This window comes from Octodon degus, unplaced genomic scaffold, assembly GCF_000260255.1.
Source record: "Octodon degus isolate 3935 unplaced genomic scaffold, OctDeg1.0 scaffold00395, whole genome shotgun sequence".
In the NCBI taxonomy this organism is placed as follows: domain Eukaryota; kingdom Metazoa; phylum Chordata; class Mammalia; order Rodentia; family Octodontidae; genus Octodon; species Octodon degus.
In genome coordinates, this window is record NW_004524971.1 from 235013 (window position 1) to 257244 (window position 22232).

The window sequence follows — 22232 nt, forward strand, 5'->3', positions numbered from 1 at the left end:
TTCTTCCATATGTTTCTGTATTTGATTCTTTAGTGCAGATGTTATTAATTCAGGGATTTCTTTTTTCATTTCCAATCTGAGGTCTTCTATATCTTTTTGCAGCTGTTTCTTTATTTCAGAAGTCGTTGATTCATTGCTTTCAGCTGTGTGATTTCCAATTTGTTCTGTGTTAATGACCTCTGCACTTGTTACGGGTGGGCTTGGGTTCTGAGGTTGCGTTTTGTTCCTTCTCATCATTTTGTGTAGCTCTGTCTTCTGACCTTTGTTGTAGATCTTTGCTGTAATTATGACCTTCACACGTACTGAAGTTCAGGTGCAGCTTTACAAAGTTTGGACTTATCCAGCTGCGTCTGGCTTGGTTTGGCTGCTGTGCTCAGCTCCTTCCCGCTGCTGCCCTTGAGGGTGAACCTGTTATGCCCCTGTGGCAAGATGTTCTGCTCCTGAACTAGCTGGTTGGATCTATCCTCTACACTCTCTGCCGGGATTGCAACTGCAGGATTACACCCCAGGTGTGTATGCCAGGCCTGAGCTGTGCCTGGAGGGGGAAAGGTGAAGTAAGGGGAGGAGGAAGCTCTCCCACACACTCACCGGACCTGGTCTAGGACTGCATCTGGGGGTTCCCAGACGTGGCAGAAATTCCTACTTGGCGACGGGGCGGAGTGGAGGAAGTACTGCGGAGTGGTTGGGGGCGGCCAGAGGGGCTGGGAGAGGGTCTGACCCACACTGCGCCTGGGCTGGGACTGGTCCCGCCGGCGCAGGGTAGCAGGAAGCTCTCCACACACTCACTGGACCTGGGCTAGGCCTGGGTCTGGGGGTTCCCGGAACTCGGCAGAAATTCCTACTTGGCAGGTGGGGTCGGGGAGGTACTTGCGGAGTGGTGGGGGGGGGGCAAGGTGGTGGGAGAGGGTCCAGCCCACACTGCGCCTGGGCTGGGACTGGTCCTGCAGGCGCAGGGTAGCAGGAAGCTCTCCCACACACTCACGGGACCTGGGCTAGGACTGGGTCTCCCCTAGTCATTCTTGAGTTATGTAGGAGAATAACAGATTTTAAGTAAGCATTTAATGACTTAATGGAAAGAACCTTCCATTATCCTCTGGGCTGAGTACTGTTGATCCTGGCTTTATTGAGATGCACCTATCTTTGAAGGTTTGTTCACTCACAAACAAGATTGCTTAGAGTGGTCTTTCATTTTATTTTGGAAATGTACAAGAATATACATAAATGTTAACAAGATCCTTAAGCTAAGAAAATCACTCTTAAAGGATTTGTTAGCCCTGTGAAGTAAGTTTTCATTTTTTAGAATTTTAGAAAAATATAATATGGATTAAATACAATAATTTTAATTGCAAAATATTATGATTTTTATTAAAATGTATTGAATTTATAGTAACCTCAGAGGAATTTACCCTCAAAGAATTAGTGTTTAAGTCTTTTTAAGTTATTAAGGGTATATATTACTTTAATTATAAAGATACAGTTTCAGTAAAGATGTATTTTACTTCATTCTCTTAAAACAGTGGAATGTCTTGTTGGTCACATTTGTGTTATACATACAGTCTAACTCTGAAAATAGTAAAAGGAAGGGAGAATTAGTTCAAATATCTAAGAATCAAAGTTGTCTGTTTGCAGAATTCACAGTAGACAGTTGAGGCAGGAACTGTTTCTCTTTAGAGGATAATTCCAGCTTTTAAAAAAAACAAAAATGGAGTGGCAGCACTAACATGTCACATTTTATAATACCTATGAGAACTGTAGACATAATCAGTGATTATCAGTTGCTGTTAAAGGGACTCTGCAAGATTGATGCAGAACTTACTAGAACTGCTGATGAAGCTTACCACAAAACAAACTTGGAATTATTGTGGGCCTCATGATGTATGCAGTAGGAAATACATCATCTGCACAACATTGTTGCCAAAATGTGAAATCCACACTGTATCAAACCTCTCTAGTTACCATTTGTTAGAAAGTTTAAGAACTAGAGTACCAAGTCAATGGGCACCATAAAATTTCAATAAATAGGACCCAGAATGAGAAATTTTGTGGAAAAACTTACATAATCATTGAATAATGACATTAAAAAGTGTAAAGGGAAACTTTAAGAGTAAGGGAAATTTAAATGACATATCAATCAATTCTAAACCAGTAGTAAAATAAACCATTTAGGAGACATGGTAACATTTTCAGTGCTAACTGGTTTATGATTATATTAAAACTCATTGTATTTTCAGGTGTGTTCTTTTTTTAGTTTACCATTGTTGAGAAATTCTCCCCATGTTGAGTGATAGTGAGCTCAGCTCCCAAAAGCATTTCATGTCTAGTGGCTTCATGTCTAGTTCCAGTATTGCTGTATGCTTGTATTTTATGTCTTCTGTTTCTAATCATAACATTTCATTCTGATTTTCTCTGTTTACCATATTTATTCTTTATATGTCTTGTTTCTAAGGACTTCGGACAAGTATTTCAGATCCTTTTTACATTGAACAGGAGTACAGACAAACAAATGAATAGTAAATGACTCTAATTTTGCTAGTGGAACTCTTGGTTCTCTGTAGTTGTGAACAAAATAAAGTTCAAAAGTTTAAGCCATTTATGTAGACTGTTTTTCTCTTTTAAAAAGTCTTACTTGTCAAATGAGAGTAAATATTTGTAGTTGGCTATGGTAAAATGTTTTCATGATGAATAAAATGATTTCATAGAACTCTAATAGGAAAAACACAAAAATCCATTCATACACAGAATATAGGGAAAATTAATTAGTGGTAAGCTGTAGTTAAGTGCAAAATGCTTGTTATCGTCGTCTTGTCCACAGTGGTGCATAATATTTTATTTTATGGAAAAGTTACTTATGTTACTGCTTTTCAATATTTTTAAACTGATTCCATGAGCAGTAGAGTTATATGTTAATAGTTTTCAGATAGTAGCAGAATAATTATATAATAAAAGGGGCCTGGGCTTTGTTTAAATATGGGGAAATTATTTTTTCCTCTAAATCAACCCCAGGGCTCTTTGCCCCTTTAACATTGCTATAGCATTGTAGTAAATAGTAAATGAGATATGATATATGAAGTTCTGCCACATCGTATGTAGTCAGTATATATTTATTTTCTTCTCTTCCCAATGACATTTTTCAGCATAGGAAGATCAGCATTTCCTGAATCTAAGCAATATTTTTTATCTACCTCTTTTCTTCTATTATGATAGGGAATTGTTTTTCCTTGGAAATTGAGATTATTGTAACATAATGAAAAACAATTTCTGCTAGCTCTTGCTTGAAAGTAGAGAAATTATTTGTTAACAACTTGGAAATAGAAGGCAGATGTGAACAGTTACCAAATGTTGAGTAAGAGTTACGGAGGATAGTAAATAGGATAGTGGAGTCAGTGGCGTTGGTATCTGGAGAAAACAACACACCACATTAATTATTTTTATACAGCTAAAATTGTCAAGCAGAATAAAAATGACAGTGCTAATAGTAAATGCCAAATGTTAAAAATGCTGTCTACTTTTTTGACAACGCTGCTTTATTGGGGCTTGAGTAAAATCAAACAGGAAAGACTTTAGACCTACAAAGTTGCCAAAAATGTAGTGGTCTCTGGATTCTTGACAGCGGAACTGCTAGAATCATGTGCTATATAAAACTGCTGGAGAAAATCATTCTGCGGAAGAGCAAGTGACAGGTCTGCTAGGTTTCAGCATTCCAAGATGATTATCCAGAATGATGCCAGAGGCATGTTCACAGGCTGATGGGGAGCGGGCGGGGGTGGGGGCGGGGGGATTGCTGCACAGTGCTTGTACATAGTTATAAAGATCAGTACAGGAAAACCCTAGAATTCCCAAGCTGAAAGGGACTTGAGAAATTATTTAACTTCAGCTCCACATTTTAACTAAGAAAACTAGGCACAGAGTCCTCATTGACTTGCCCAGAGTTGATTAAAGAATTGTGCAAACTGGGACCAAGACTTGAGTCTGTAAGCAAAGCTGAATGCTAGTCACAAAAGAATCAGTTTTTTAAATCATAGTCTGTATTTCTATTCATTATGACTAAACCAAACATTAGTCAGGTTTGAAAGTCAATAAATAAATAAAATAATAAACAACTACTACCTTTCCTTTTGTAGTTTGGCTAGAATTTATACCTCTGATTCAAACTTCAGGATACATTCTTTCCATGTTAAAAAAAAAAAAAAACAAGTAATAATGGGAAAAAGCATGTGAAGTCTTTAATAAATGTTAACAATAAATACAAAAACCCTCCTGTACCTAGTATGTGATGGAAGAAAGTTTTATTAAGCAAGAAATTTCTCCTTAGTAGTTGCTTCATAAATATTAACTGATAAAAATTTTTAATTTGATAAGAGGAAGTAGTCTTCAACAGTTAATTGTCAAAGTGATTTCTATGTAGTCAATTAATGATACATAAGAATAATTATATCTTGCCTCTTGAAGATGCACAGTCCCACCATCAATATAGAATGAAGTGCAATAGGAAAATTGTTGAAATTTACTGTAAGTCTTCTTATTGCTAAGAAGCAATTGTGTCTTTCGGTTTTCTTCATTGTGTATTAGTGTGGTAGATGCCTGAGATTTAAAAAAGAACATGAGTTTATACTTAACTGTGTGGCTTTGGCACATTTAACTAACCTCCAGTTAAAATTGGAATAGATTATATTATTGAGCTAGATAAAGCCGTTCATACTACCAACTGGAATGTTTTCTCTAGCTTTAATTTTCATGACTCCATGTTTGGTTTTTTTTTTTTTCATGACTCCATGTTAATCTTTAGTAGATCCTGGGTTCCCCCCAGAAGGCCTCTGGCAGCCCTTGGGCTTTCAGAGTGAGTACTCAGAATTGTTCCTAAAAGTCTTTATGTGTAATGGATGTGCTTATCGGAGGCACCTGGCACCACTTTTCTTTCTTGTATGAACATTACTATTAGTGAGGTTTATTCACAAGAGTCCCAGGGCTGTACAGACTCATGTATTACTAGAGAAAGTTTGATTCCTTGGCCTCTGTTGACTGTTCAGTTTGATATGAGACATTTCTTGGTGGGATGGCTTTTTTGTTTACTTGTGCTTTTCTCCTTCTTCCAGCTTTCTAATTGTTGATTTACAAAAATCCTACTCCCTAACATCTAGCAATTTTCCGTAGGAGTGCTGTAATTGATAACAAAGCTTATAAATCAAAAAAATCACGATGTTTTACTTTTAAACAAAAAAGTGGAAAGAATCCATGTTCCAAGCAGCTGTGTAGAACCAATGATCACTTGTTTTGGAAAAAGTATGACTTCAAGTCTTGAACTCACAATTTATTTTCTGTGTTGTCATGGATAAATCTTAGTCTTTCTAGTCCTCAGTAGCTTTTTCTGTTAAATGGAGGAAAACATCACCCACTTTATGGACTGAAAAAATAAAATACATGAGCAATGAAAGTACCAAATAAATGAAATCCATTAATACATATATACAGATTGTCTCTATGCTGACAGACACAAGAACATAATAAGCTTTGTTTAAACCTTTATAAACAAAAACAGAATTTCAAACATTAGTTTTAATTGTGATTATACTACAGCAATCCCTGAATTTTTCATCTTCATTTAATGATAATTTAAAACTTTGAGGATTTAACAACTAATATAAAGTAAATGCCACAAAAATTGTGGCATGAGCTTAGCAAGTATAGAAATAAAAAAAGAAAAATCCTTTTGCCATTATTCTAGTAGTATATTTATGGCACAGCAGGCCTGCGTATCAAACCCCTGGCCCCTGCACCTGCTAGCAGGCGCTTTAATCTGCTGAGCTATTTGGCCAGCCCCTAGTAGTGTATTCTTTCAGATGACTATATATCATAAAAATGAAACTCCAGGACTAGGGATGTGACCAAATCATTACTACATTACTCAGTATTTAAGAATAATTTGATATAGGAATGCCAACAATAGTGGGTTTTGGGGTTTTTTTTGTTTTTTGTTGTTGGTTTTTTTTTTTTTTTTTTTTTTTTTTGCATTTTAGGGAAGGATCTACAAGATGTTCAGGGTCTCACTACTAGATCAGACTCATAGTGATCCATCTGTTTACAGCCTCCCGAGAGCTGGGATTACAGGCATGTACCACCACTCCCAGATTCAATTGCTGTCTCATCACGCCCCGGCCCATGTGCCTGTTTAATCCACTGAGCTATTTGGCCAGCCCTTACATATCTGCTTTTAGGTATGACCATGCTTGAAATGTTTACTTTCATATCATTTCCCTGTCTTCTCTGCAGAATGTACAAAATCAATGGTTAGAAAGACAGCTGACTACCTGAACATCATCTAAACTTCTGGATAAGCAAGCGGGTTTTTTTATAACACAGTGGATCCATTCATTAATCACTAAATGTGTTCATTGACTGAGATTTAAAGTGTAAACAGATGTAGCTCAACAATAACAGCTAATAATAATTAAGTCAATTAGACATGCACAAGCAAACTCCATAATCATGGATAGAATTTGAAGATCAAGAGATATTCTTTTCCAGAACTAACCTTAGAAGTGACTAAAAAGAGCTATTTTGAACCACAGACTTGGCAGGAAAAATGGAGAGCAGGGGCGAGATTCTCTGTCCTCTAACCATACTTCATAGTGAATATTTTGGCCACACCATTCATCTTTCCACCCATCCTTCCATATTTGTCTGAGTACCTGCCCCAAGAATTTGTGATTGGTGGTATCAGGGTAGTAAGAAGCTGCCCTTAGTATTCTGTGATTCCTTTGATCTTCTGAACTTGTGTTATCTATGGAATCGGATTGCGTCTCAAAGCCAGCAGTTTCTTCCTGGTCATACATTCTATAAACAAAGTACCACTTAGCAACAATTTTTAGGAATTATAAATTTTTGAACTACTAGATTATATTTCTGACTCCCTTGTATTTTTAATAAAGTTCAGTAATTTGAAATATAAGCTTAATAGTGTTTAAACATTTCCTAAATATTTTCCTCAAGGGCCAGGGAGATGGTTCAGTGGAATAAGCACTTCCCTGGCAAGCGCAAGGTCCTGAGTTCAATTCCCGGTTCCTAAAAAAAAAAAACTGAGACACTAAATATTTTCCTCAAACTATATATCAACCCATTATTGGTAGAGTTTGTTTTTAGAAAAATAGGCTTTTTTTCCATTTTAATAGCTCAAAATATCCATTGAAATATTGAATATTTAGATGTTATCTTGTCATATTATTTTTAGTACATAAAAGTTGAAGGTCATGAAGAGTTAACTTCATTATTCCAAACACAATAGTATTTATCTTGTGTGCTATGACATTTTGTAGCATTTCACCAGTGTTACTTTATGGATCATGGTTTCTGGCTCTTAATTCCACTTGATTGGGAAGCCTGGCTCCAAATTCACCTTTGCCTCTTGTGCTTGTGTGGCTTATATATACTGTTTGCAGTGTTCACGTAGACAGGCACAGTTCTTCATCAGACTTCCTCCTCACCCTTCTTCTTCTCTGATGTTGCAGGTATCCTCAAATAGAAGGACTGCCTTCTCTGGGTGCAGGTTTAGTAGCCCCTGACCAACTCTTTCCTTTTGTACCTGCCATACCTATCTCCATGGATCTTTATTCTCCTCTGGATGATTGTGTTTGTCAGAGCCACAACCTCAGGGCAGCAGTCTTCTTCCTGCTAGGAAAGGACATCATCCAGTCTGCCTGCCTCTGCCACTTCTTGTTAATATACCAGCCATCGGTCTCACCTGCACTGTTTCTGATCCCCACAGCACCCATTTATAGACATTGTTCCACCTCCTGGGGGTCAAGAGATTTATTATACTTGAACACTTTCCAAAATCCCAAGAAAGCCTTGTTTCCCTGCTAGATGGGTGGTTATTGTCCTGTCCAGTTTGAAAAGCCAACTAAAACTGAATAGTTAAAAGAAAAATACTGAAACCAAGTATGGTGATGCACACCTGTAAACCCAGGAAGAAGATGCAAGAATATTGCATGTTTGAGCCCCATCTGGGTGACTTAGCAAGCTCTTACCTCAAAGTGAAAGAGAAGAAAAAAAAAAAAAAAAAAAAAAAAAGACTGGGGATGTAGCTCAGTGCTAATACCCTGGACTCAGTCCCCAGTACTGCCACCAAATCAAATAAACAGTAACAACAAAATACTGGGTTGAGTAACTTAACATCCACAATTCCCCACCATCCGCCACACAGATTATAAGAACAGATAGTTTCGTATGGTGGTTAACCTTAATTCTAGTGACTGTATGAGGAGCAGAAGACAATGTAATACAATAATCAATATACATAAGTTTTAAAATTAGACTAGTAGAGCTTGAAATGCCAGCTTTACTTTTTGATTATTTAGCATTAGCCTTTTAACAACTATTTTTAAATCCTGCACCTGAAAATCAACCAGATAATAGTATATATCACATAGGCTAGTTGTTAGGATTCAGTGAGATAACATGTAAAGCATTTAGCATAGAGCCTGGCACGTGGAAAGTACTAAGCAAACTGTGTTCTCCATTGTTGCTCCCACTGATGACCAGTTATTGTATTTGGGTACATTGAACACTTTACATATGCATGTCTGCTGCATCAAGAGCCCCATACATAGATTCACCTGAGATAATATAGCTGCCACACATTCTGAGTAGTTTCACAGGGGGCAGTGGAAGTTTATGGCCCCAAAACACCTAAGTTTGCTCTGAAAATATCCATTATTGACTTGTTAGCCAATAATCAGGAATAAACAAACTTTTTCTAAAATTTCCAAGAGAGATCGTGCTAAACTAAAGGGTTCTTTCTCCTGTCAAACCCGTAGGTGACATTGACTACATCAACAAACAAGGATCCATTCACTCACTTCCTCGCCAAATTGAGGTCACCACATAGTGAACAACAGTTTCTGGATAACAGCCATCTATTTAGTAAGGCTCATCCATGCACTAGACTTTCCACACCACCTCCGTGTAGCTCACAACTTGTTGCTGAACCAGAAGGTGACAGACAGTGTGGCCAGGAAATGAAGGCTTGTGTGGAGTTCTGTCTTTCCTTTTCGCAGTATTATGGGTAACTCTGCTCACATCTAGAGTTTTTGCTGTGCAAATGCCATGCAGAACTCCAGCAACTTGTGTTAGAGAATGAGCCTTCAATTTGTTTATGTAAGAACTACAAGAATCTCTTACTTGACAGAGCCAATTCCTTAGCCTAAATAAGGACTTTTTTATCTGGTAGTCTGATTCCTGATGTCACAGAGGAAGACAGACTCTTACATGTTTGTCTTTCATGAACTACAAACAGAAAAATAATTAAACAAGAATAGAAATGATGTAAAATTGTCATTCAAAAAATATCAGATGAAAAGGACGTGGAACTATCTTCAGAAGTGAGTTTTAACCCAGAACTACCATCATCAGCCTTGATGTTGACCAAATGTTTTTGTACTCTGAGCCTCAGATTATCTGTTGACAAGACTGGAAAAGAAGGGTGTGTGTGAGTGTGTGTGGAGAGAGAGAGACAGAGAGGTGGGGGGTCACCAGACCTTGATATCTAAAACCATTCTTAAATAATGGAAACAGGCTCTTGGGAGAAATGTCTGGTGTTAAGGTGGGGCAAGCACTATCTAAGAAAAAGTATCTTGTACTGCCAGAAAATAATGTGCTTTAAAATTTTTTAAAAGCATGATGGGAACAGTTGGTAGAGGTACTTTAATCACATGATAAAGCTCTCAAGGCAGTAAAAAGCTCAAGCAATTTGAAAAGAAAATTAAATAGTAGTGGATTATACCTCAACAAAGTAAATATCAACAAGTTTGATTGAAATGATTGAACTAATGAATAAGGAAAGAGTAAGGTGCTATGCAAAAGAGTTCCAACTATTTTTTAGAGATATTTCACTCTCAAGAGTGGAGCATAATTCCCATCCCCTAAGTGTGATCTGTGCATACTAATTTCTTTACAAAGAATACTTTGTGGACAAGGGAGGGGAGTAACTTTATAGTAGAAAAACCTGATAAATACTGCCCTAGCCAAGACCAAGGTCAGCATCAGCAGTGATAAGTCATGTTGCTAGGATGTGGTAAGAATGATGCTTTACTTTCATAGTCTTCATCCCAAAAGCCTGCAACTCTAGTTTCTCCTGAAAACATCAAACAAATTCCAACTGAGGAACATGCTACAAAATATCTAACAAGTGAATGCCTGTAATCTCAGCACTTGGGAATCTGAGTTAGGACTATCATGAATTTGCAGGCAGCCTGCCAGAAGTTGAAGGCCAGCCTGGACTCCATAGTGAAACCCTTTCTCAAACCCCAAACAAGCAAACAGAAAATGTAAGTAGTAATCCTCATAACTGTCAAAACCAGAGAGGCTGAAGCAGGAAGACTGCTAGAAGTTCAAGGTCAGCCTGGATTACAAGTGAATTTAAGGCCAGCCTGAACTCCACAGTGAGACCATGCCTCAAAAAAGAAAATAAAGCAAAAGTCCAGAGAGTCTGAGATTGTTTCACAGATAAACTAGCCTAATGAAACACAACCACTAAATAGGATTCTAGAACAGAAAAGACGTGGTAGGCACAAACTGTAGAAATTTAAATCAAATGTATTTTATTTTTTTTTAAATTTTTATTTTTTATTTTAACATTTATTGTGTGTGTGTGTGTGTGTGTGTGTGTGTGTGTGTGTGGCCAGCTCAGCCCACCAGGGGGCGCGGCTGGCTGGCATGTGGTGCTGGAGGATTGAACCGCGGTCCCTGTGCTTTGCCAAGCTTGTTCCAAGTAGGTGCTTTAGACCACTGAGCCATCTCTCCAGCCCCCCAAATGTATTTTATTTTGACTTATAAAGTATCAATATGGTTTTATGAATCATGACAAATGTACCATAATGTTAAGATGTTGATAGATTTGTTCTAATTTGTAATTTATATGGAAATCTAAAACTTTTCTAAAAGTTTATTTTTTAAAACAGCCAAACAAAGTTAGGGCACTATTATAAGTAATGGTGAATTTACCCACAACCGTATCACTGAGCTCTGGTATATAATTTCCTTAGTTTTATAAGACCACTCTGGGAGCCTGAGGATCGCACATTTGAAACCAGCTGGGCAATTTAAGAATTTAGTAAGATCCTGTCTCAAAATGGTAAAAAAGCCCAGTCCGTTTTAATATCTTATTTATTTACTTATTTATTTCTTTAGACTTAATATGTAACCTAGGTCAGCCTTGAACTGAACTTGCTTTGTAACATAGACTGGCATTAAACCTCCAATCTCTCTGATCTGGCCTCCCAGAGTGCTGGGATTATAGGATGGGCTGTGATGCCTGGCCTTATTTTCTGTTTTGAGACAGGATCTCTCTAAATTGCCCAGGCAGTAATCTAATTTGCTGTCCTCTGAACCCAGCTACCCAAATGCTGAGATTACAGGCATGTGCCTCATGCCCAACTTTGTGATGATGTTTAGTATCCTTACTAATCATACTCCATATCTCCTGCTCCTAGCTTGGGATAGTTTTAGGTTTTCAACTAGAGATTCCACAAGGTGCTATATAGAAGTTCTTTTGTCTTCCTGACTTAAATTCCTTCTCTGTGAATTAATCCATGCCTGCTTCCCTTTCCTTCTCCTGCCTAATAAATGCAGCTGTCCTCACTGCTTCCAGATATGCTCTTCTACCAAGGATTGAAAGTGGTTTGGGGGCTTTTTGTTTTTGTTTTAGATTAGTATTCGTTTGCACCTGATGAATTACATTCCTTGTGGGGAGTTGGTACACGTACAGAACACATATTAGTGTTCTTTTCATCCCCTTGTCCCCCCCCCCTCCAATTCCTTGATTCCCTTTCCATTTGAGAATAATCTCTCTTCCTACTTCTATTACTTGCTTTCATATTGTTCTGTATATCTTAGGTTTCTTGTATAAGAGAAACCATCCAGTATTTAAGCTTGTGTGTCTGATTTATTTCACTTGCCATTATGGTCTAACAGTGCATCTCTTTTTCTACACATGAATAAAGTGTATCCTTTATGGCAGAGTAATACTCCATTGTGTATTTTTAGTTTTGTTTTTGTTTTATTTTCAAGAGGGAACATGGAAATAAATGGGACCTATTGGGGCATAGTGTAAGCTCCCCTTTACAGCTATGGGATGAAAATATCTTCCTCAAAAATAATGCAACCAACATATGCAGAATAGGAGTATGAGATGAGGGGATCCTATTGATTGAGTCACTCCATGTAAAGTCTTAGAAACACAGTATACTAGAAGATAAAGAAGTTCAATGGAAGCAACTGGAACTGGTTACCTCTTTGATATTCTTAGCATGATACCAAACACTCGCATCATCTCTCAGTAGACAAGTATGTGTGTTCATGTTGGACAAAGAGCACTACAATAAATGTGTATATTTGAACATGGTGTGTTATAGAAGGTGAACTCAGGATCACTTTGTCATGTAGAGACAGTGTTCTGTAATCTGGGAAAAAGAACCACGAGGTCAGTGAGACAGCTCAGCAGTCTAAAGCACCTGCTTAGGCAAGCATGCGGGGACTGGGGTTCATTCCCTGGCACCACCTTCCACACCAGCCCTGTGCTCAGAGCAGGCTGAGCTGGCCACAAAAAAAAAAAGGAACTGACCAGCGTGTTACCTTCCCATGACCAGTGACCTGTGGAATCATTCCATGTGAGACTTCTTGGTTCTAAGCATGACAGTGAGGTAATCATTTGCCAGTCAGCTCTACTGATGATACGAAAAGTATCCTATAACGTGAGTCAGAAATACAGGTGCCTACCGCTCCCCAGAGGGTCTTTATGGTTCAGACTGGCTAGGCAACCTGTGCTACCATGAAGTAAGGAAAGTATCCTTGGCTGCTTTTGGCACAGGAGAACAGGCCTGCAGCTGAAGCAAGGTCTCCTAGTTGTGCTAGAGCATTGCCAATACAGCAGACTTAGCATGGCTTCAGGTTGTAATTATTCCTTGTTCTGTTTCTGTCCAAATAATATTTACTTTTTATTCTTACCCAGATGTCACACTCTAGCTTTATGCAGCCACAGTTGGTAATTTTAGGAAGCATAGACTGAAGTTTACTTACTCCTAGAGGAGAACTATCAAGTGAACTTGCTGCAGTGATAATATATGTCTGTGTTGCCCGGCGTGCTTGCCAGGAAACCACATGTGGCTACTGAGCCCTTAAAATGTGGCTGAGGAGGTACGCAAACTGACTTTGGGCAGGATGAGGGGTTTGTTTCTTATTTTTCAGACAGTCTCACTGTGTAGTTCAGTCCTTAAACTTGTTGCAGTCCTCCTGCCCCAAATTTTCAAGTATTGGGATTATAGGAACAAACCACCAGGCCCAGCCAGAAACTGACTTTTTAAAAAAAATTTTTTTTAGTAAGGGTCTACAGGTTCTCACTACATAGATCAGACTCATTGTGCTCTGCCTGTGTTCATCCTCCCAAGAGCTGGGATTACAGGCATGCACCACCACGCCCAGTCTCAATCAACTTCTCAGTGTGCCCCAGGGGCGTGGCCGGCCCGGCATGCTAGGGATCAAACCCAAGCCACTGTGTCTGCCTAAGCAGGTGCTTTAATCTGTTTAGCTATTTGGCCAGCCCTCAGAAACCGACTTTTAAATTTGATTTAATTTGACTTAACTCAAGGAGCCACCTGTGTATAATGACATGCTAAAGCACAGGTCTAGTCAGTTCAGGAACCCTCCTGTAATAAAAAAGGGATCTTGTCCATGCAAGCTCTTAACTCTTGTTTATAAAGAAGGGATCATTTGACCATTTGTTTTGAGAATATTGTTTTGTTTGATTCATTTTTTGAGAAGCTTTTTTATGCTTAGCATATTTGAAATGTATAGCTCACTGGCAGAAGAGAAGTCAGTATAAATTTTGACCTATTTAAAGCTAAAATTGTAAAATCTTAAATTCAACACTTAGAGAAAAAAATTACTGAGTTTAGTTCACCTAACTCTCGGAGGGGTTAGAAAAAGAGAGTGATCCCATATTATCCTTGATTCTTTGTTTTTGTACACCTAACTTTTAAGATTAAGTTTAGTGGTGATATATCTCACATTCATCACAGGGACTTTGACAGTTCCCTGGTGGTCTAGTGGCTAGGATTCGGCGCTTTCACCATCATAGGGAATTTGTACCTATACATGATATATCTTGGGGTTTTTTTCCCCATTCTCCTCTCTTCCCTTCAACCCCTCTTCTTATTTGTCAAGGGAAATAAAAAAGAGAAAAGGAAAATTAGAAACAAAGCTTGATTTTATCTCTTAGGAGTCTGAATCTTTAGAAAATTGTTACTGGCAAGAGATTTAATTCTGAAAGCAAAGGACTATTTTCTTTCCCCGGCACAAATCTCTTACTTGATGCTGGCAAAGTTCAATGACACTTCCAATCTGATTGAGGATAATTTGTAGAGCCAAACAAAAATCTAGTCACATGATTTCTGTTAGGCTAAGAATGAAATTCTGAGATGATAGCCTGGGAAGAGGGAGCTGTGGTTTATAAATTTATGAATGCTTTGCAGATTAACATTGAAATATTAGAGCAGTGACAGTGTTTCCACTATTCTTGTTCAAATTAACAGTAAATTCCAAAGTTAAATGTAAAGAAACTGAAAGGGATGACAGTTTTTAATTACTTAACATTTCCATGACTGGAAAATCTTTGGGGAGTAAGAACAATGCAGTAGTGATGAATAGTACCAAGATTAATATAAAAATGCAGAGAAAAGTGTTTAATAAATTCTTTTGCTAAAATCATTTTTATTTCATTACAGTGGATATGCTTTTTCAAAAGTTTAATAAAGATAACTTTACTCCATGGATTGAGAAATTACAAAAGCATTTAGCCTTGGGGACAGAGAATACTGAGATTAATCTAAAACGTTAAATGTTGTAAATTTAAACAAAAAAATTAACAAGTGCTTGTTTTTCTGTACTGAACAGATTTACAGTGTTTTGTTAACATCAGTTCTTTCAACGTAGATCTTTTGTGCATGATTTAGCATATGTTTTTTAGTTCATTTCTTGAATTCATTTTCATGCCCATGAAACTCCTGTCACTTGTGCATTCTTATTGTTGCTGTTAAAGTCTGTTCTTAGGTGTGAACTTGAATAAATTGAACACTGCTGGTCCCACAGACCCTCCTCAGCCTCCCTTTCAGCAAGCAGTTCTTCCTGGAGAGACATCTAACACCATGGGTTGACTTTGTCTGATTTGTAACTTTATATAAGTGGAGTTGTACAGTATATGTCTTGCTGTATCTTAGCATTATGTTCATATCATATCATGTTCACCTTTCTGTTGCTATCACAAAATAACTGAGGTAAACCACTTAAAAAGAGGAAAAAATTATTTTGGATTGTAGTTTCAGAAATTTACATTCATGATCGCATTACACTGTTGCTTTAGGGGCCTATTCATCTTTTGGTGGGTAGGAAGAAAACAGGAAGAAAGGGAACAGTGTTCCAGTCACCACTTTAAGGGAATACTTCCAAAGGCCTGACATCCTTACAAGGCCCCACCTCTTAGCACCGCACTCTAACCAGCTGAGTTAGCAGGCCACCAAGGCCCCACCTTAAAGGGTTTAGCACTTCCCCAAAGCGCCACAGTCTGGTGAGCTATTTCAGATCCAGACTATAACATTCCACAGCCCCCATTTAGTATCTGTGTGAATGGGCTTATTGCTGGTCTTCCCTGGCACGTGCATCTATCCATCTCGAAGAATCCCCATAAACTTAACAGTTCAGCATCGCTCAAAAGCTTAAGTCCTCAGTCTTTGGAAACTCAGTGCAAACTCAGGTATTGTAAAAGTCAAAAGGAAATTTACTTAGATACACTGGCCCAGGGTATACATACCATTTTTAAAATAGAGGAAATGGAACAAAGAAAGGAAGGCTTGGGCCAAAACAAGACCAAAACCCAGCAGGGCAAACCCTTAAATCCTATATTTGATGTGTTCTCCAGAAGGTTTGAGCAACCCCAGCCCTCTGGCCTTGCTCCTTGCAACTCAGACTGCTCTTTGAATTGGCTCTGTTCACTCCCAGTGTCCCTCAGCAGGCATTCTTCATTCTCACATCTGTCTTCCTGGGCTCTCCATCTCAACTTGGCTTTCACTTTCACTTCATGCATCACCCTGCCACATGCTGCCTGGCCTCCCAAGCTTTCCATTAGTCTCCTGATTTAAAAAATTTAAAAAAAGACAAAACCTCCAAAACTCGTGCACTCAGCAGATAGCAAAGCCAGATCAGATGGGTGATGCCAAGGCCTTGCACCAGCATGAGTTATAACAGGAGCCACTATAAGCACAGATGTGGTGGCCTCTGAGTGGAAAACCGACCCTGGAAAAATGATTCCCTTGACATCTTTATGTGAACAGAGTCACCAGGGCAAGGAAGAAGGAAGGGAAGGAGGGAGAATGGGGAGGGGAGAGGAAGGGAGGGGAGGAAAAAAGAAATGAAATTAGTTAATACTTTGAGCCTGGGATGAGTGGGGTCCTGCAAATTCCCAAGCTGATCTCAAGGCATCCTTCTGATTGTTTCAGTGCAAAATATTAGGCTTCTTTTGCTATCAAAGAAACCAGGACTTTATGCACACTAGTAGATGCTCTACCGTCAAGTTCAGTCTCCAGGCTCACTTTTTTTTTTTTTTTCAAAGTTTTATTGATAAACAGCAATGAGACAGTTTCAAATCAAATCGGAAGTACAGTTTCAACAAATAATACACTGTATATATTCTTCTTAGTGGTTAATTGCTGTACAAGATGCGGACTTGTGATCCTATTTACAAACACCATTAGAACAAATCATTCTGTTCATTAAGAGAATGCAACTATATATCCCAACCACTTTGAATACACAGATACTAAATGGACATTCATAGGTATACCCCATTTTTTCTAAGTTCCGTTATTGAATATTATAGGTGTGTAAACTCAGCAAAATATTCTAAAAGAGTCCAGTAGCCCATAATAGCATTGGGTCTTCTGTTTAACTGGCAATGTCAGAAATTATTGACCTGAGTCCCCCACAGCTCAACTTAACAGCATGGCTTTATTTCTTATATTTCATCTTCATACTTTTCTACTGGATAGTTAAGACCAAGGTAAAGCAGGACCTATGCAACAAGAGTTGTAGCTTTTTGGTCTGAGAAGGTCAGTGAGATGCCCTCAGGATTTGTCCTGAGATCCTGTACCTCAGATTGTAGAACCTTTATCAGTGCAGCCATGTGGATGAGTCACGGCCATTGCTTGGCCAATGTGCTCTCTGTGAAAGCCTGAGAGAGTGTTTTCTCCCCATGTGACTCTCCTTAGGCACACTCTACGTCATCGATCACTTTCCTCTTTGGCCCCATAATCTTCTTGATCAGAAAATTTGGGACACTACCGAGGTACATGACGTTACAGTACAAGTTCTCATATGTCCTGAGTCTTAATTGACCTTAGAAGGCTAGGTTTTTTTTTTTTTTTTTTTTTTTTTTTCAGAACCGGGAATCGAACTCAGATCCTTGTGCTTGCCAGGGAAGCGCTTATTCCACTGAGCCATCTCCCCAGGCCCTCCAGGCTCACTTTTTAATGTCACTATTCTCTCTTGCAACCTCATCTACTTAGATGGAACTTTATACATACTCCTAGTCAAACTGCAAGTTTTTCAGATCATTCTCTGCTATTTTTTAGCTCCCTATTCTCACTAAATTTGGCTAAAAGTAGCCAGCAATATCCAGGCTACTGCCTGAACACTGTGCTACCTTGATGTATCCTTCATCACCTTTAAACTCAGCTTTATCTCAATATCTCAAGATGTGGACAAAATGTAAGATAAATGGTCTCTAGTCTATTTCCTTAGAGTCCTCATTTCCACCTGAAATCTCAGAAGTGCAGCCTTTATTGTCCTGATTCCTGTCAGCAGTCTATCTTGAGCCCTCACCAGAATCCTCTCCGAGTTCTGCTTACAGCATTACTCATTTTCTCTGTATTACAGTTATCTCAAAACTCCTCCCAGAAATCCAAAAGCTTGTAACCACATCATCAAGAACAACCATAAAAATGGCGACTTTTCAATGCCAATTGTCTTATGTTAGCTTTCTGTCACTGAGACAAATACCGAGCTAACTCAACATAAAGGCAGTTTACTTTGACTCATAGCTTCAGAAGTTTAAGTCCACAGTCACTTGGCTCATTCCTTTGAGGCCTATGGCTGGGCAGTGTGTCCATGGTTGCAGAAGAAGTTGTTTCACCTGTGGCAGCTAGGAAGCAGAAACAGACGGGCCAGGGTCCCAATACCCGCTTCAAGGTCATGTCCACAGTGATCTAACTTCCTTCTAGGCGCCATCTTTTAATGGTTACTTCACCTCTTAACAGAGCCACAGGCTGGGAGCCAAGCACCTAACACCTAAGGTCCAGACAATCTGGAGATGATGTTTATAGAAGACTTAGAGCTTTTTTAGTATTTCAGAATTTAGAAAAGAATAGTTTTCATCTATCACTTGGGGAAGTACAGAATAATTTCAAGTTATATTTTGCCATGTAAAGATTTCCTGGTTCTAGGAAGTTGAACCATATCAAGTCAAGTGCCCCTCCTTCCAGAGCCCCACAGTCTGCTCACAAACATCCAGAGTGTCTGATCTTGCTAGAGAAAATTTTTCTGAAGGTATTTTTTTTTTTTTAATACTGGAATAGTGGCAGATGAAGGTGTGGGGAGATTGGTTTTACTTTTATATTTATTTAGGAAAAACTCAGCCATTTGTATAATTTCTATCTTTGCTTAAATTTTGAATTAGGTACATAAAAGTTATTTTGTGTTTGTTAATTGTATTCACACATCTATATAGAAAGTTTGCAAGATAAATTAATAAAGGCGTTAAATCAGGACAGTTAATAAACATAGGTAGCAAAGAATATGCATTGTAGGGCCAGGGAAATAGCTCAGTGGCATAAGCACCTGCCTGGCAAGTGTAAGGTCCTGAGTTTGATTTCAGGTAACAAAAATCAAAAGGAATATGGAATGAAAGAATGGGGAGACAGGACTTTCATTCTGCTTTGCTTTTTTCCCCACTGTGTAATGGTAAGCAAGCCTTCCTCTCCACAGCCCACACTCCTAGCTGCTGGGTGAGGAGATTGATTTTTATGAGTCCCCATTTCCCATAGGTATTCCAGGATTTTCTGTACAAGGGGAACCTTTTTTCCAAAGGAAACATTTTTTAAAATATATTTTTGAAAGTAAATGACATTTTGATAGGACAAATCCTGTGTACAGGGCAATTCCAGTGTACCTGGTGGCCCATAGCATTTTTTCCCCCAAATAGACCCATTTTAACTGCAGAGAGAATCAGAAATTCTTTCCTCTTAGGAAAAAGTTCCACACCCTTCTTTGTACTTTTTTCCTCTCTGGGTACTTCCATGTCTGTTAAAGTGTTTATAGAGATAGGTGATTGTTGAGGTTGGGTAAATTGCCAGTGAACATTCTATTTCCAGCCACTACTTTTGGAATTATGTTGCTGGCCCTCCAGCTTTGAAGCCATATGAGGCCTCTGATCTGGTCTTTGGAGTGTTTCTCAGAGTTTTCCAGGATCCAGATATTATCATACACTCCAAACATGACCCTCTTCTTGTTCTAGTAGCAACCACTTTGAGGGTCAGGAAGGTGAGCCTTATGTGAGACAGTCCTGCAACACATAAAAGAGGCTCCTGCAGGCCCGAGGCACTCAGTTCTGCAGAGCCCTGTACTTAAGTCTGATAGCCTTGTTCAAGTAAAAACAGCTTCAACACAGTGTTCATTGTGTTCTAAGCACCATGCTCCATGTTTCACAGTGATTATTGCACACATCTGATGGGGTGGGCCCTCCTAGCATTGCTTTAGAGATAAACCAACAGAGTCCATGCCCAAATCTATGTATCCAAGTAGATTGTGCAGTGAAACTTGAATGAGGACTGTCAAACTTGGACCCATGCTGCCAGGAACACTAGGATCACGTCCTGTAATGTGTGTACAGCTCGGTGCACAGGACTGCAGAGTTGCTCAGCACTTTGAAGAGTTTATTGTGGAGATAGACTAGCCACTCCCCACAGCTGCCTCTGCAAATCGTGAAGTCCCTTCCCTATTCCTTTTTTTCTCATTTTTGATTTAATTTGCTGGCACAAGCCATTTAAATTAAACTCATTTTTAAGTTTTAAATGGATTTCTTATCTAGAAGAGAAGTTGTCATTGTTTTTATATGAACTGTTACATGACATATATGAGATCTAGTGCGATTCTGTCTTTTTTTCCTCTCATAAAAGAGAATAGAATAATAAGACATTAGAGACAATACACAATTCTTAGAAAAAGATCATCGGTATTCAACTTTGGTTGTTATATTGCACATTGTTGTCTTCAATGTGGTTGTTTAGATTTAGATATAAGCAAGTAAAATTGATCAAAGTAAATGTTTTAAGCTTTAACTGCTACCTTCAAAAACCAATAGAAGGGCTGGGAAGGTAGCTCAGCAGCATAAGCACCTGCCTGGCAAGTGCAGAGACCTCAGTTCAGTCCCTGGTAGCAGAAAAAAAAAAAAATCACAGTAAAAATTAGTAAAACAATCACCTTAGCTATCCTGTGTGTACGCGTACATGATTACCTTTTCATTCAAATTTTTGTCATTGAATACACATGGCTAGCTCATTTATGGTTCATTATTAATACAGACCAAATAATAGTGAAATATTTGCCTCTTTTAAGTTGAATTTTGAATGTTTCCTTCTTGGTTATTGAATGAGCCTAGAGATTAGAGTTCTCTGAACTTCCGTTAACTCATTTCCTATCAAAAAAAAAAAAAAAGAAAAGAAATAATCTAATCACTTACATGCTTTTGTAATTTTTTCTAGGTCAAAAGAAAAGTCAGAGTAAAATTTTCAGTAAATATTTTGATTATTATAATACTTTTTCAGGTCCTCTGTGGGCTGGTAGGTATCTACCTTAATAAATTCAGTTATTCTCTGCCTGCTGCAGGAACGCTTTATTTTACCCTTAAAAATGGTAAGTGTACATTAAATATATTCAAATTTGCAAGAAAAAATTTTACTCTTTTAGATTCTAGTGAATTAAAATGCATAAGTCTCATTTAGATTGAGAACTGAAATGTCCCTTTTTAAAAAAGATTTTGTCTTTAAAATTACTTTAGTAATTATAATAAGAGTAATCTTTGTTCTCACTAAAAAACATTAAAATTTTAAATTATTAGCATGAATGTTATACTCTTTATATTGTACTGTACCAATTTCTTAATTTTTCTTTTATAATTAGCAGATTGAACCTCGAGCCAATGTACTAAGCTCAATTTTTATTTTAAACAGCCTTACTTAAGTTGCTGAGTTGCCCAGGATGGGCTTAAATTTTTTATCCTCCTGCCTCAGCCTCCCAGAGTACTGCGATTACAGGTGTGCACCTTTAAGTCTGGGCTGTATGGTACTAATTTAATGAGTGTCTGACTGGTGTTTTATAGTTCACATATGCATGTGCATTTCTTTTTTGTTTTTGTTAGTTAAGTTTATTGGTACATTTTAGGTATACATAATGATAGCGTTCCTTACAGGGAATTTGTACCTATACATGATATAACTTGATTCCTTTTTCCCATTCCCCCACCCTCCATTCAAACCCTCTTCCCCTTCTTGTTTACAAAAACTTTGTTTCCATTTTTTCCTTCTTTTCTCATCATTTTTTTCTTTTTCCTGCCTTCCTTTCCCTTCTCCCATTCCTAGTTCCCCTTTCCATTTGAACATTTTCTTCCTATTTCACAGTATCTATTACACATTTTACTCCTTATTTATACTTTTGGTTTCTCATACCAGAGATTCCAGTGAATTCTCTTGTGTAAGTAGGTCTCCTTTAGATCAGTAGAAATGAAACTTGCCTTTCATAGAAGAAAAACAGTTCTTTTTTTTTTAAATCTTTATTTATTTGGTACAGGGTCTCACTACGGGGTAGCTCAGACTCCCAGTGATCCTTCTGTCCAAGCCTCCCCTGTGCTGGAATTACAGGTGTGTACCACCACACCTGGTTTCAGTGGCCGGCTCAGCACAGGGCCAGCATGGCGTGGTACTGGGGGTCGAACCTTGATCCTTGTGCTTGTCAGGGAGGTGCGTAAACCACTGAACTCTCCCTAGCCCATCAGTTCTTCTGTTAAACCACATAATAATATCACCTTTCCCGAGCATGTTTATCCTCCTTGAGAAAAGAAATTTTAGTTGCATTATCTATAC

At 38.3% G+C, this 22232-nt stretch overlaps 2 protein-coding genes across 4 annotated transcripts in view; both read left to right on the forward strand.

Annotated features, from left to right (window-relative positions):
* The window catches only part of LOC101572812 (5'-nucleotidase domain-containing protein 1), a 90898-nt gene extending 75626 nt beyond the window's left edge, over positions 1-15272 (forward strand). For 2 of the 3 annotated variants that reach the window (XM_023708564.1, XM_023708565.1), the window contains exon 7: positions 8811-9507. In XM_023708564.1, the coding sequence (XP_023564332.1) occupies positions 8811-8881 (71 nt within the window). In that variant the 3' untranslated portion in view covers positions 8882-9507. Of the gene's footprint in view, positions 1-8810; positions 9508-15085 lie in introns of those variants that run through there. The other variant, XM_023708567.1, reaches the window with a different exon arrangement.
* Positions 15273-15859: 587 nt separating this feature from the next.
* Positions 15860-22232, forward strand: part of LOC111814650 (5'-nucleotidase domain-containing protein 1-like) — a 34054-nt gene continuing 27681 nt past the window's right edge. Inside the window, exon 1 of the mRNA XM_023708563.1 lies at positions 15860-15865. Coding sequence (XP_023564331.1) covers positions 15864-15865 — 2 coding nt within the window. The 5' untranslated portion in view covers positions 15860-15863. The remainder of the gene's footprint in view (positions 15866-22232) is intronic.